The sequence below is a fragment of the Acanthopagrus latus genome, chromosome 7 (genome assembly GCF_904848185.1).
Source record: "Acanthopagrus latus isolate v.2019 chromosome 7, fAcaLat1.1, whole genome shotgun sequence".
NCBI classification, from domain to species: Eukaryota; Metazoa; Chordata; class Actinopteri; order Spariformes; family Sparidae; genus Acanthopagrus; species Acanthopagrus latus.
The window spans coordinates 3,147,830-3,161,866 of NC_051045.1; the positions used below are offsets into that span (position 1 = coordinate 3,147,830).

The 14,037-nt window shown below is 40.3% G+C and overlaps 2 protein-coding genes and 1 non-coding gene across 4 annotated transcripts in view; all 3 read left to right on the forward strand.

The window, feature by feature from the left end:
* Window positions 1–228: 228 nt before the first annotated feature.
* Window positions 229–10,432, forward strand: kansl2 (KAT8 regulatory NSL complex subunit 2). The gene is made up of 10 exons (XM_037105574.1): window positions 229–359; window positions 1,698–1,951; window positions 2,095–2,267; window positions 2,436–2,550; window positions 3,413–3,576; window positions 3,700–3,863; window positions 5,387–5,483; window positions 6,172–6,425; window positions 8,559–8,765; window positions 10,150–10,432. Exons 2-10 carry the CDS (start codon window positions 1,701–1,703, stop codon window positions 10,237–10,239), a joined length of 1,515 nt encoding a protein of 504 aa, XP_036961469.1. The 5' UTR covers window positions 229–359; window positions 1,698–1,700; the 3' UTR covers window positions 10,240–10,432.
* On the forward strand, window positions 5,640–5,773 carry LOC119023635. Its single transcript, XR_005076304.1, has one exon. It is a non-coding gene; the product is annotated as a small nucleolar RNA SNORA2/SNORA34 family (small nucleolar RNA).
* Window positions 10,433–10,603: 171 nt separating the features above from the next.
* The window catches only part of nckap5l (NCK-associated protein 5-like), a 34,824-nt gene continuing 31,390 nt past the window's right edge, over window positions 10,604–14,037 (forward strand). The window contains exon 1 of one of the 2 annotated variants that reach the window (XM_037105568.1): window positions 10,604–10,879. The gene's annotated coding sequence lies outside the window, so the exon portion shown is untranslated. Of the gene's footprint in view, window positions 10,880–11,105; window positions 11,405–14,037 lie in introns of those variants that run through there. The other variant, XM_037105570.1, reaches the window with a different exon arrangement.

The window sequence follows — 14,037 nt, forward strand, 5'->3', positions numbered from 1 at the left end:
GATTCTGTTTTTTGTTTTTTTATTTTCAGTTACAAGGTTATATGTGAACACTGTTCTTTTTGATATTATGTGGTTGCTTTATTCTCAATTAAAGTCAATAAATATTTTAAGAAAACGCTCTTTGTGCAGCTTGTTTTGATGGAACTTCAGTGCTGCAGGATTGAGGGTGTTGAAGGAAATTGGTATGTTTGATTGGCTACTAGGTGGGCCAATGAAATGCCTTGTAGCTCAGCCAATCAGAGCTCTGCGGGGGAGGGCTCTATCTGTATCTGCAGTGGCTGTGGCAGTTATCGGGGAATGCAGGAAAACCGACGTAGTGCGCCTGCGGAGCGAGACTAGGGTGGACGACAGACAGGAAGGTAAGCAGTTTTAAACAAAAGAAGAGCATATGTTCGTTTTCTGGCACCGAGGCGTTTCGATGATGCCGTGAAAGACGACTGTATGTGGCCATCGGTTAGCAAAACTCCCCTCATAGCCGCAAATTGTTGAAAGTAGCGGTTAGTTAGCATCAGCAACGGCTAAACAAAGATGGCGACTCCGTAACTGAAAGAATGACGCAGTAAAGAGAGGCGGGCTAAACGTCGGTGTGGCGCCTGGTTAGACTCATTCAAGACGGAGAAATTCATTTATTCTACGTTTTTACATGTATCAAACACATTTTTATTCCTAACGTTAGTCAGGCTTTAACCGCCTTTTTATATGTACAAGTTGTGTTTATTTTCATAATGTATATTAACTCGTAACAAAGTTGACCAGTGTCCAGTCTGACATGCCACCTGATCCGGCACCGCCTGCTTTACTATTATTTGACAACTTTCATTCATGTGGGGTAGACTGTTTGAAACACGGTGTTATCAGTATGGATAAACATAGTTATGTTTGTATCCTGTGTGTTTTGAAATCAATAACTTGTATACCTTAATATTTCTGACCTTTGGACCCAGTTTATTGCTGAATAAGCCACGCGGATCTCTGAAATGTGGACATGTGTAATCCTGTCTCAGAACAGCCTCTCACAGGACATTTCTTTGTTTTTGATTGTAAAATGTAGTTTGTGTACCTCATAGCCTCCCTGTTCCATTACTAGCTAATTTATTCTGTCTATAGAATAACAATAAACGTACAGAAACGTTCCCTGTGTTTTCTCCTAACACAGTAATAGTTTCAGAGGTCTTGTTCTGTCGGACCAGTTCTGCACAATAGACAAGCTTGATGTCTGTCTAGAATATTCACAAAACACAAAATAATGATTCAGATATTCACTGAATGAACAATCCACTGAAAAACTAGATTATCAATAACTCGTTTTGAGTAGTGAATTGTCAGTGCTAGACAAGAACTCCTCACATTCAAGCATAATTGTGGGAATGTCTGGTAGTTTTGTGCCAATATCTGTAAAGTATAGGGCATAGACATCAGATGTCCATTTTTATTTCATTTCGTTGTTGTCGTTGTTGTTGTTGTTTTTAACTGAGCTATATTACAAATCCAAAGATAGTCATTTTACTGTTCTATTTAGCAGAGAAAAGCAGAAAATCCTCACATTCGAGGAGCTTCAAAAGCAGTGTTTGCAATTTTTTTTTCTCTCAAGAAATCAAATTATTAACCAATTATCAGAATGGATGATTAGACTATGGTTCTGTCAGTCGGCTAATCAATCTGTAGATTAACTGTTTCAGTGATCATTATTCTTGCAGACGATGAACAGGATACGAATCCACGTTTTGCCTTCAAGCCGGAATCGGGTGGCCCAGACACCCCGTCCTCAGGAGCCCCAGGCATGCGCCTTCACCCAGCGACCGTGCTCCCAGCCCCGCCTGGAAGGCCTGGAGTTTTGCATCAAACACATTTTGGAGGACAAGAACGCTCCATACAAGCAGTGCAGCTATGTCTCTGCTAAGAACGGCAAGCGCTGCCCCAACGCTTCACCGAAGGTCGAGAGGAAAGATGGGTGAGTTGAAAGTTTAAACAGCAGACCTCAGCTCAATTCATGTCTTGTTGTGAAAAGTAATTTCCAGGTGGACAGAAGACACAATCTCTACACATCTAGTAACAACCCTACCTGCATTCTGATATTTCTTCTCCAATTTTTAGAGTAACGTTCTGTGCAGAGCATGCTCGCAGGAATGCCATGGCTCTCCGAGCTCAGATGAGGAAGCCGCTTTCTGGTCCGTCCCCTGAGGTACTGTTGTCTCAGCTAAGTGGATACAACCGTGCAGAGGCGCACGGTGTCGAAGGAGGTCGTTCTGAAGCTAACCGCATTTTAGGTAAGTCTTACCGAGGCTGAAATATATGCCTCTTTATTGCAGTTAATCTCATGTACAGTGATTTATATAGTATGATAGCGGTAGAATGATGGGGGATATTTTTCTTGTAGTGCATTTTGAACAAGTTTGTATGTTATTGTAATGTTTGATTACATCCACTCACAACAGATGAGGACAGTCTCAGTGAAGAGGAACAGGGTCCCTTGGTATTAGACCAGACGTGGAGAGGAGACCCTGACAGTGACGCAGACAGCATTGACAGTGATCACGAGGATCCGTTGAAGTACGTTGAATTATCTGACCATCTCTTGCTTTTGATTTAAACTCATTGCTGCGTTATTAAGGATCCTGCTGGTTTTCTTGCAAGGCTTTTCCTACTCAGTTTCTGATTGACTTGCATCTATCGTTTTTGGGGTGACTAAAGTCTTTATATCAGCTTCTTGCCCGTGCAAAAACTACTTAAAAATGTTGGAATTCATGTAAGTGGACATAAAGAGGGAGAGTTTGGTGAGGCAAATGTCCATGGTAGAATCAGGTTCTCGGCTGACCTCCCATGTTTTACACACCCCTCGGTGCCCTGGTAGTCCACTGGAGGTCAGTGGGCCATGATGACTTTACCGTTTAATCACAACACAAATGAGACAAGAATTAGCTATCTACTCTGCCGTTTTCCTAGCTGTATGCTCAGTGGTTTTCTGGTATGAATGGGTTGTATGTGTTTTTTCTAGCAGTGCATTTTTAAGCTTCATTCGGAGCCACACAGTTTGAGTATAACGTAGACAAACCAATCAGACGAAGTAGGGCAAGTCTTGTGAGTAAACCAGTGGCAGCCATAATAAATGCACATTGTTACATTTATTAGAGTGAAGTTGGATGCTGCTCAGACATTCATCAGTAATTGCCATGACTCAGTTCGAACTACAGACTTATCTTCAGCGGGTTTTGGGTTTGTAGTGTGATCACACAGGAAAATCTAAAGTCAGAATGCCGTTGTCAGCATTGTCCAATAATGTGATGCACAAAGAGAAGCAGAACCACTCGGCTGCAAAAAGAGAAACAAATCTCTGAAATCTCTCTGATCTTCTTGCATAGCTGTAACATGGCTCCATTCCAATGAGTGTATTTATCTGTTTTTGTTTCTGCAGACATGCTGGAGTGTACACTGCAGAGGAGGTGGCGCTCATCACTCGCGAAAAGCTCATTAGACTTCAGTCGCTTTACATTGACCAGTTCAAACGCCTGCAGCACCTGCTTAAGGAGAAAAAGCGCCGATACCTTCACAACCGCAAAATGGAGCATGAAACTCTTGGTAAATATGTGACCATTTAATTACTAACTAAACATTTCTCCTTTGATAGCGTGGTAACGAATTGTTTCATGTCCACATGGCCTCGCAGCCCTCAGCAATATTTGTGTTTGTTCATGTTGTCAGGGAGCAGTCTGCTGACAGGACCCGAAGGCCTGTCCATGAAGGAGAGGGAGAACTTGAAGAAACTCAAAGCTCTGCGCCGATACCGTCGTCGGTACGGTGTGGAAGCCCTGCTGCACCGGCAGCTTAGGGAGAGGAGGCAGGCTGTGACCGAAGGAGCTCCTCAGGTGAGACCCCATCACAGTTGAAATTAGTAAAACTTGATAAGCGTTTGAAAAGATGTTTAAAGGTCAGGTCACCAAAAAATTAAAATTTACAAACATTTCATTCGCATTTAATGGTTTAGAGACGTGATACATGGGATGATGGAGCTATCTTGTGTGCATGTGGATTTAAACTCTAGGGCACTTTGCCTTCCCAGAAACAACTACATGGTTACAGTTTCTCAGCTTAAACTGTTTTCACTGGAACAGAATTACTAATGAAAAACACAGTCATCCCTAATGAAAACTGTAGCAGCAAAGGGGCCTCAGTTTGCCAACAACTGCTTGATGTAATATATTCTGTGAGATACTATCTCTGCAACTCGATGACAGTAGATATAGAAATTTTTTTTAGGGCTGTAATGATACATGTATTGAAACTGAAATCGCAACACTCAGATCCACAAACCTGTCTCATGGTGTGAGAAGGCAGAATTGCGACACAACCTCCAGTCCAGATCCAGCCCTATGAGCTATAAGTAGCCCCTTTCACACAGACGCCGCGTGATTGATATCCTGGAAAGTGACAAAGTTACGTTTTTCTCTCTAAATTACATAATCGCCATCAGTAAACGGGTCGCTGTCTGACTCTGTCACTCGCGAGGACAGAAGCTGTTTTCTGGGGGAAAGTTTACTAAAGTCTTGGTCAGGAGGGCTGACCGCCGCAGAGATGTTTTTTTTTTCATTAGACACTCAAAAAGAGGCTGTTTTTTGGGCAGAGTCAGGAGGACAGACGTTTCTCCACGTGCAGCTGCGTTTTTTTGGGGGTTTTTTTTCCCCTCGTTGCCAAAGACAGTTACAGTTACTACGTTACCTTACTTTGGTTTTGTAATGTTGCTTTGTGAGACATTTCTATTTATTTAGTTGAGTGAGGGACCTGTGCAATTATCAGACCATCCGATAGACACGTATCGAATCGAACCGTGGCTCAAATCTTGATACAAACGAAACCGAGCACTGAGTACCACAGACAAAATGGCATTTCCATTCTTCCATTGTACTGCAGTGAAGGCTGAAATCTCAAAACCTATTTTTATATGTAGAAGATGTGAGGTTTCTCATAGATTCATGCCATAAAATCCAGTGTGGTAGAGCACAGAGCCAAAACGTAAAAGATGACAGGAGAGAACGCCCTGTTTTAAAAAAAAAAAAAAGGAAAAAAAAACATGATTCATTTCATATATATGTGAGCCTTTATCCATGAAATGTTGCAGGGCAGTTGTGTCCTCAAGTATGTTGATTATTACAGTGAAAGAAGGATGAGACTTATTTTTGATTTTGAGTTTATGCTCCACATATTTGAGTGCTACAGAAAACCCATCTCATGAAACACATCTGGAAGACAAGAATGCCTGAGAAAAGATTCACTTTTACTTTGGGGATTTTTTTTTGGTTAGTTGATGGTATACAGGGATGATTATGTTCTTTATGGATAAGTATACTTTTAAAGGAAATAATGTTGTTTGTTTATCTTTCATTTGTTGTAGCCACACACGAGAACAGCGTTAGAGAAGTGCATCTCCTTTGTGGAGGGAACCCGGTGTACCAACCCCTGCCTGCCTATGACCCGGCACTGTGTCTCCCGTATCCTCAGTTATGTTTTCAGCTTGAGTTTGACCACAATACTATGACCTGTTTATATACAAGTAATCACAGATGTGTTTTTGTGCATATATTTAGAAAAAACCTCTCTGGTCATCCAAACACTCCTTCATCTTTCCCTTTTGAGTCATCTTCACCATGGCCCTGATCAAGACCAGCAGCTTGCAGTAGCTGCTGGTTTCAAAGGGAGCCTATAGAACCTCCTTCCTGTGGTCTGTTGATTTCTCCCAGAGTAACACAGGAGCTGATCTGTTCAGTTGGAAGGAACAAAATCCCTTCCCGACATGCATTCATTCCAACTATTCATACGTAATCTAATCTTTCAGTGAAGTGTGATGTTTATCAACAGGATTAACACTGAGGTTTCCTCTGTGTCTGCAACAAAATAGTTTTATTGCAAGCTTTGTGTTCTGTGTGACATTTCTTACAAACTCTGCTAAGAATTAGTGCTCAGTCAAAGTCACTAACCAGTTTTACAAAACCACCCGGGCATGCCAATAATACCGTCAACATGAAGCTGCTTTAAGGCTTGAGAAATAATTATAGCAAGATCATTTTCAATGATTGTAGAAGCTGAGTGCAGTTTTCTTCATCCGTCTTATTCTTGTGCTTGTTGTTGTGTTTGTGTGTGGACATCATGTGCTGTTGTCCTTGACAACCAGGCCCTCAGACATCTACCAGGACAGCAATCAGGTGCTTTTCAAAATGTGTCCAGGCATGAAAGATGTCCCATGTGACCGTACCGTGCACATGGGTCAGTCTGACGATCCACGCTGCCCGCTTCACCTCACCCTGCCTCCCCCCATGTACCAGCCTGAGCAGGAGCCTCCACCACAGGAGCAGCTCACCGCTGCGAGCAGAGACATGTATCTGAGTGCAGCAGAGCTTCAGCCCACAGAGAGCCTTCCCCTAGAGTTCAGTGATGTACGTAGAGATGATGTTCCCCTAACACACTCCTCTAATGTGTATATGCATTGTAACAAAAATGTTATGTTCAACAATTATTAGTTGATGGTGTTTTGCCTGTGCAGTTTATTCTGTTGGTTCAGCAGGGATGATAAAAAAAAAAAGAAATCAGTGAACCAAAATCTGTTAGTAAGAGCCATGTGAGAACAGTCACTCTACTGGTTAGATACTTCTGGGGCAGGAGTAAGAAACGAAAGAAAGAACAGTCCTGAAGCTGCTCCACGCTTCTCAAATACCAAATACAAATGAAGATGAGATGATTAAAAAAAATGTATAATTAGTCTTTTTTTTTTTTTTAATCTCAACGCTAAGATTCTCAATTTGTGTAACATTTACTCACAAAGTCACAAGAACAAGAGTTCTGGCTGTGGAGGGCAGCAGTAGAGTTGCACTGTTGGAGACAAAACAAACGTAACAAATCAAAGACAAATAATAAATTGCTGAGTCATTAAATATCAAAACATTCATCAGCATTTAAAACACACACAGGTGTCTTTCCCCACACGCCGTTAAGGATCATTTTAAATGCAACAACCTGCTCCTTAACATTTAGGTAATGTTGTAACTAATTCCAAGCACAGGAGCAGAATAATTAAATGTTTTTTTGGACTTTGGTCTAGACAATGGAAATAATGCTGCATTCATGTACTCCCCGAATGGTCCCACTTCCGAAGTTTAGAAGTCATTTTTCCGATTTAGGTGTGATTACATGTGTCAAGTCAGAATGTGAGAGCAACGTGGACGAAATCACCCAGAGCGTTTAAACAACCAATTTAAAGCTGTTTTTTTTCAGAATTTGACAAGGAACAGCAAAGTAAATGGATCATGTAAGCCTTGAAATGTATTTCATAGATATGCATATTACTGTCAACCCAGTGTTTTTCAACCACCATGTTTCAAACATCATATGACAGCAACTTGTGTACCACAATTTTCTCAGATTTTCCAAGGTGTTGTTTTGACTTCGGGGGGGATTGTGAGAATTTTCCTATTTGGAAATGCGTCTTTCTGATTAGTCCAACACCACATGAATGAATTCACTGTAATCCTGGGATTGAAGATGGAAGTATACCAAGAATAGCCTTGTCAATAACAATATGCCAACGGTTGTCCTAAGTGCCATTGGGTCTGCCAGCAAGAAGCTATGGAAGAAAAGCGCTCATTTCCTCATATGAGCCAGAACTATTCAAACCCAGCGAGTCTTGTCTAAACAGGCTAATTGCCTCTTTCACCATCTTTTTTCTCTCCCATAAATATTGTGTACACAGGTGAAAATTCAGGAAGGCATGAAAAAATAGGATCAAGTTTCCACCACAACAGAGCCGCTCCATTTGCTCCAAGAAAGCAACTCAGTCTGGTTCAACTCGACTAAAAAAAACAGTGGTTTGGTTATAGTGACTGGTGCAGACTCAACAACCAGACTGAGACTGCTTGAAAAGAAGGATCAGTGTCAGTTTTGTGTGATAGTGGGTATGAAACTAAAAGCTACAAGTAGTATTAAATTAAACTGCTGATTGTGAAGTGACAAAAGTGTATGTATATCCTCAAGCTGCTGTCGGTCATTTTAAATGCTTCCAGCTCTGTTTGTTGTACAAAGATAGTTCAAACATAAAGGCAAAAAAATATAATTTTCCATCTCGATCCAGACCAAATGAATCGGACTACAGGTGTGGAAGCAACGAGAAAGCAATTTGGGGTTTCGATATTTAAGAGTTGAAAAGTGGACTATTTACAACTCTTAAACAGCTGTTGAGGTGCCTCTACTGTGAGATATAGTTGTACGGCTGCTTTCCAGAAATGCTTTTACAGATCTTTACAGCTCAGCATTTACTGTTTAGTACTGTTTAATGTTCTATGAACAGAACAAAAATGAGCAAAAACTTATAGGTGGATGCAGCATGAAGACAATCAAAAGCTTAAGGTGCATTGACCTCCTCAAGATAATTAATTATACCAAACCCTGTTATGCCTCCTGGTGGCTGGGGATGTAAACACAGTAAGAAAATTAATATATCCGTACATAGAGTTCAAGAAGGCTCCTATGAGGTCTATGTTAAGATCTGGATTTCATAAATGTCCCCTGTTAAACAGGACCTGGATGTGGAAGGGGATGGCATGCAGGGTCCTCCGTCCCCCCTACAGTTTGACACTGCCCTGGCCCTGGAGGACCAGACCATCAGAGCCATCGCTGAGGCCCCGATGGACATCCTGACTGGAGAGGACCCAGACCAGGTCGACCTGGACGCCTCAGGACAGGAGCTCTCAGAGAGAGATGTGGATGCCATCATGGATGACCAGGTTAATTCTCATTTAGGAGCTTTGTCGTCTTGAAAATCTTGAATCCTCCTTTTGAGAAATGGAGCCCAAACATGGCAATATAAAAACACTCCTACAGTTAAATCACCTCACACTGCAAGATGGGTCGGATAAGGTTTCAGTCTCAATCTGTGTCTGTATGATTTCAACTTTAACACATGTCGGATTGTGTGATTGACTGACTGGTTAGGTGTAATAATATGATGTAAGTCGGAATAAAAACCATTCAACTGAAAGCATAGGGTCACATTTTTTCTCTAAACAATTCTCTTATGATCATATTTACATTGAAACGGATGTTTCAGCTACAGTAGTTCCTCCTGTTCACGCTCAACATTCAGAGGTCCTTTCCTGACACACTCTGTGTAAATGACTCCCTGTTTGTGTAACTTTCCCTCCACTAGAGTTCAGTAAGGAAACACAAAGAGGGACTTGTGTATATATTAAAATGACAGCCTGTCTGGAATATGTCAACTTGATTTGATGAACGCAAGACTGCTGGCAAGATTAATGCCAGATAACTTTTGGAATATATTTGTTGCTCATGATTGATGACTGTGGTTATTCTCTTATATCTTACATCAGAAGAATGTTAGGAAGGAATCTCTTCATGGCCTGAGCGAACATGAGGAATGATTAAAGCTAAAGTTACTAAAGTGTTCATATGGCACCTGACTGTTGTATTAAAGGGGCATTATGTAGTTTTGGAGAAGAAACTGAATCTCAGCATTTTAATATGTACAATATAAATGAATGTAAAGGCTGTTCACAGAGGAAAATAAGATCCCCAGAACACTATATGAGGCTAGACAGGTAGCGAAATATAAGCAGAGTCAAACAGTATGAAACTGCATTTTCCTTTAAAGGTCAGTTTGTTTATTCAACACAAAGGGAGTCTGTTTAAGGCAGAAAAAAGATCAGTCAGTGAGATCTTTATCTTTCTCTCAAAAACTACACTAAAGCTCTTGTGAAGCCAAAATTGATGATTTAAATCATGTAATTGTTGCTCTATATTTCACCTACATGTCAGATTCAGGGCCAGCACAGGACAAAATGCCATTTTGTGTGTATTTGTAAAATGTTGATGACTCATCCTGCACTTTGGGGCGTATGCTAATCCCATCAAGTGTTTTCTAAGACCGGGCTTCACTGATTACTGTACAAAAACACAACTTCAGAACTTTTACTCACTGATTTGGGTGAAAGTGGATCATTTCTTTATGGAGAATACGACTCCAGCCGCTCTGCCTTCAGCACCTCTGGACACATTAGCTTCGGTTGTTGCGAGCAGCCAAAAAGAAAAAAGGCGCCTTTTAATCCAAACAAACAGATCTTCTCCTGTTTAACGTCCTGTTCTTTCACCCAGGTGGTGTCGGAGGTTGTAGGAGGTGAAGAAGACACCACTGATAATTCCCTCCAAGATGTGGACACCGCTGCAGTCGATGCACCCAGATGAACAACCCTGTTTTTAAAGTTAGACTTTATGTTGGAGGTTCAGACTCCTAGTGAACATTTCCAATAGACTCTTAGACAATACGTTCATTGATTGTTCATCTGTTTGTCATGTGGGTGTATTTATTTCACCCAGCTATGAAACTATTACCCAGTTCCTTGACGGTTTGTCAAATAAAATAACATTTAAAAATGGACACTCACCTCACATCCACTAATAAACTATTTTCTGATACTTTTGTTGAACCCTTCTAAATGACATCCAGATTTATGCCCAATGCATAAGCATTTAAAGCTTGCAGAGAATATTTTAAGGCACAGAAAACCACTATATAGAGGCAGTTTTTTTTGTTTTTTTTTAAGTATATGGTGAAGTTATGTTTGGCAGCATGGGACAGCCTCTGAAGAAGAAGAAGAAAAAAAATTGGGGCGGGTAATGCAATTTCATGCAATGACATCACTTTTCCTCAACCCAAAACACTGAACGCTGAGGCTGCTGCCGCCGCTGCTGCTGCCGCTGCAGGGAGAAGGACGACACCGCTACAAAATGAGCACAAGCTTACACGTTTCTCCAGAAAACTAGTGTTCGTCTGCGTTTTCTGTCATCATGGCACGGCAGCGTTGACAGTTCCCAACCAAATGAGGTGAGTTTAAAAAACGATAAAAATGTCGTTTCACTGTTAGGCTTGGTTGGGGAGGTTTTTTTTTCTTTTTTTTTTCTGCTTGCTTGGAATACCGACACAGGCTTTTGGCGTGTCTCTCATTGATTTTAAACATCACCGGCGAGCTGACCGTGTGAACGGCACGGAGGGCTCAAACCGCTGCTAGCTTGTTTTAGAACGTTGGTAACGTTAAAACCGCCGCCAACGGTTTTTTTTTTAATTTCTCCATGTTTGTGGAAGAAGGGCGTAACATCGTTAACCCTGTCGGAGGGGGACTCGACTCGGTGTAGGCAAGGGTTTGGGGTTTTGAGGGCCTGTCCCATGAAAGAAAAGACATTTTTCTGAGCCCTGTCTCTCTCTTTTTTTAGCCCCTTTAACGTTTTTTCGGTTTTGTTTAACGGCATAACATGCTAGCTTAAACGCAGCCCTGTCGCAGTTTTAGCCTCGTTTTTTTAGGGGTCGAAACCTGAAACAGGAACATGGAAAAGGAACTGTCATCAGAGTCCTGTGAGTGTAATCACTGTACAGTGTTTTATTTGTCGCCTCACACTGATTCAGAGGACATAAAAAAATGTTTTGATTAGTCATTTAGTGTCTGTCCCAACACTGCAGGGCTGTGATCCTCCACAACCAGCAGGCTAACACTGGTGTTAGTGAATGAGTTGTGGTGTTAATGTGTCTGCAGCAGAGGATAAACCAGCCTGTTATATGTAATATGAATTCAGTGATGGAATGTAACGAAGTATATTTACACAAATGTCATACTTAAGTGCAATTTTGAATTGCTTGTATTTCAGTATTTCCATTTTCTGTTACTCTATGCTTCTATTTCACTTTATTTTGGAGGTAAATATTGTAGTTTTTACTTAATACTTAGTTAATAACTTTAGTTACTTGTTACTTTACAGATTACATGCTGCATCAGAGCCCAAAAAGTTCATTTCTAGAGTAATTTATTTTATCAACTAACCAACAATCATGTAAACATTGCCCAAAAATATTACCATTGATACTTAACTACATTTAATGCATAATACCTTAAGACTTTTACTCAATTAACATTTTCATAAATGACTTATATTTACTTTACTTTGGCCCAAGTAGTATTTCAACACAATGTCGTCACGATATTTGACAATATCACAATACTTATATGGAAGTACAACTTTCAGTTACTTTTTACAACACTGGCGAATATAGTACTTTTTAATCCAAAACATTTGATAACTTTGGTTACTAGTTACTTTGCAGATTATTGCTGTATCAGAACCAAAATAGTTAAACTACATTTATTGTCAGGTACTTTAAGAATTTTACTCAATTAACATTCTCGTAGGTGACTTAGACTTTTACCTGAGTTATATTTCAATATCTAGACGAAATCACAATACTTTTGAGTACTTTTGACAACACTGGCAAAAATTATACTCCTTGATCTACTTCAGTCACTAGTTACTTTGCAGATTACACAGAAAACAATGATTCCAATAATCAGAAACATGCTGAATATCTGATCTGAAGATCTGCCAGGCTTATAGTCAGTTGATCTCTATATACATACATTTAAGTGTATGCAGAATATACTTTTACTTGTGCTGAAGTACTTGTTATATCAGTTACTTCAAGATTTGATGGTTTAAGGATTTCATAAAAACCTTCGTCAGATTACTTGTTTTTCTGACCAAACATACTGCACAAGAAAAGCAACAATAGATGGGGTTGTACTTCAGATTATACATAACCATCAGAGTAATCGATTGGATTGGTGCCCATATGAATTTGGATCGGTGTTGGCACTGAGTACGTGTTATTGAATCATACTTAAACAATGCTGCTTTTCAGTAACTGTGATCCCCTCCACATTTTCTGAATGGCGTTCTAGTCACGAGGAGTGGATTGTTTCTTGTTTGTTTTCACATCGTGAAGGATTTTATTGGCAATAAAACATGTGCCAGTAATCTCAGTAAGTTGGAGGCCTATTTGGAGATTAAACAAGAGTTAAAACATCTAAGATGATGCAGTTTAGCTATTACAGAGTCCTTTTGTCGGGGGAAAACATCCACTGCTTAATGATCTGTGCCTGTTGGTTCAAGGCCAGATACATGCTCATGCTGTTTTCATTGTCTCATCATTTTCTGAACAAAGACCAAACTTTAGGTCAGAAGAAATGAGGATGGAAGGATTGTTTGAACAGTTTTGGCTTGCAGAGATGGCTGGCATTCAGGCTGTAAAATATTTAAGTTACACTGAAGATCCTCTATGAAATGCCCGATGAATCTTTTAGTGTTTGCAGGCTGCTTTCATTCTTGATTTTACTTTGAATAGAAATGACGTATCCCCTGTTCCTTTTCCAAATTGTCTGTTGATGTAATGTTGCAGCTTGTTGTTGTTGGCAGTTGAAGACAAACACCGTATATCATGTAAGAAATCCTCTATGACTTCATGGTACAACAACTCATCAAAACATTGAGCTCACGATTGGAACGAAGTGATGGGAAAAAGTTTGTTATTGTAAAATTCAAAATCCTCTATGGACATTTTTTTTAGAGTACTCCACTGATTTGGCATTGCATTCTAACTCTGTTGGAGGATGAACAGTTTAAACCAACTCAAGTGACATCACCTGAGGACGCAGCGTGTCTCGTCCAGGTAGAGTTTTCCAGCAAATTCATAAAATCCGAAATGTGGCCGGGTGTTCGCTTTGGAAATATTGGCTGTGTGTTTTTATCATGCGCAGCAGATTTCTGCCTTCCTCTGTGGTGTCACTTAACATGAGCAACGTTAGCCTAATGCTCACCTACTATTCAATGTAAAAGATGTAACTTTACAACTTTATCGTCCTGGCGAGGCTGGAAAATCAAGTATCGATGTTGGCTGCATACTCACAATTATGCTCTCTCATCAGAATTGCAGTGCATCTTAGAATAGTGACATTTCTACACCTGTAGAGGTGCAAATCAATCAGAGAGTTCAACCCTAGTACATACCCAAATATTTCTCATTTTAACTAAGAAGTAGACACAAGATATAATTTTCATACTGGAGCTTGACTGTCTCAGATTTAAGTCAGGCACAGGGTAACTTTCTACCTTCAGCAGATGGAAGTAAAAACACCCTCCTAGTTCAAAACTCCGCTCAGT

What these genes read in the sequence shown, in the direction of transcription:
- kansl2 (XM_037105574.1), top strand. Translation starts at nt 1,701, where the DNA reads ATGAACAGGATACGAATCCACGTTTTGCCTTCAAGCCGGAATCGGGTG. An exon ending in TGAAGCTAACCGCATTTTAG is followed by an intron (nt 2,268 to 2,435) that starts GTAAGTCTTACC and finishes CACTCACAACAG; the next exon opens with ATGAGGACAGTCTCAGTGAA. An exon ending in GACCCGGCACTGTGTCTCCC is followed by an intron (nt 5,484 to 6,171) that starts GTATCCTCAGTT and finishes CCAGGCCCTCAG; the next exon opens with ACATCTACCAGGACAGCAAT.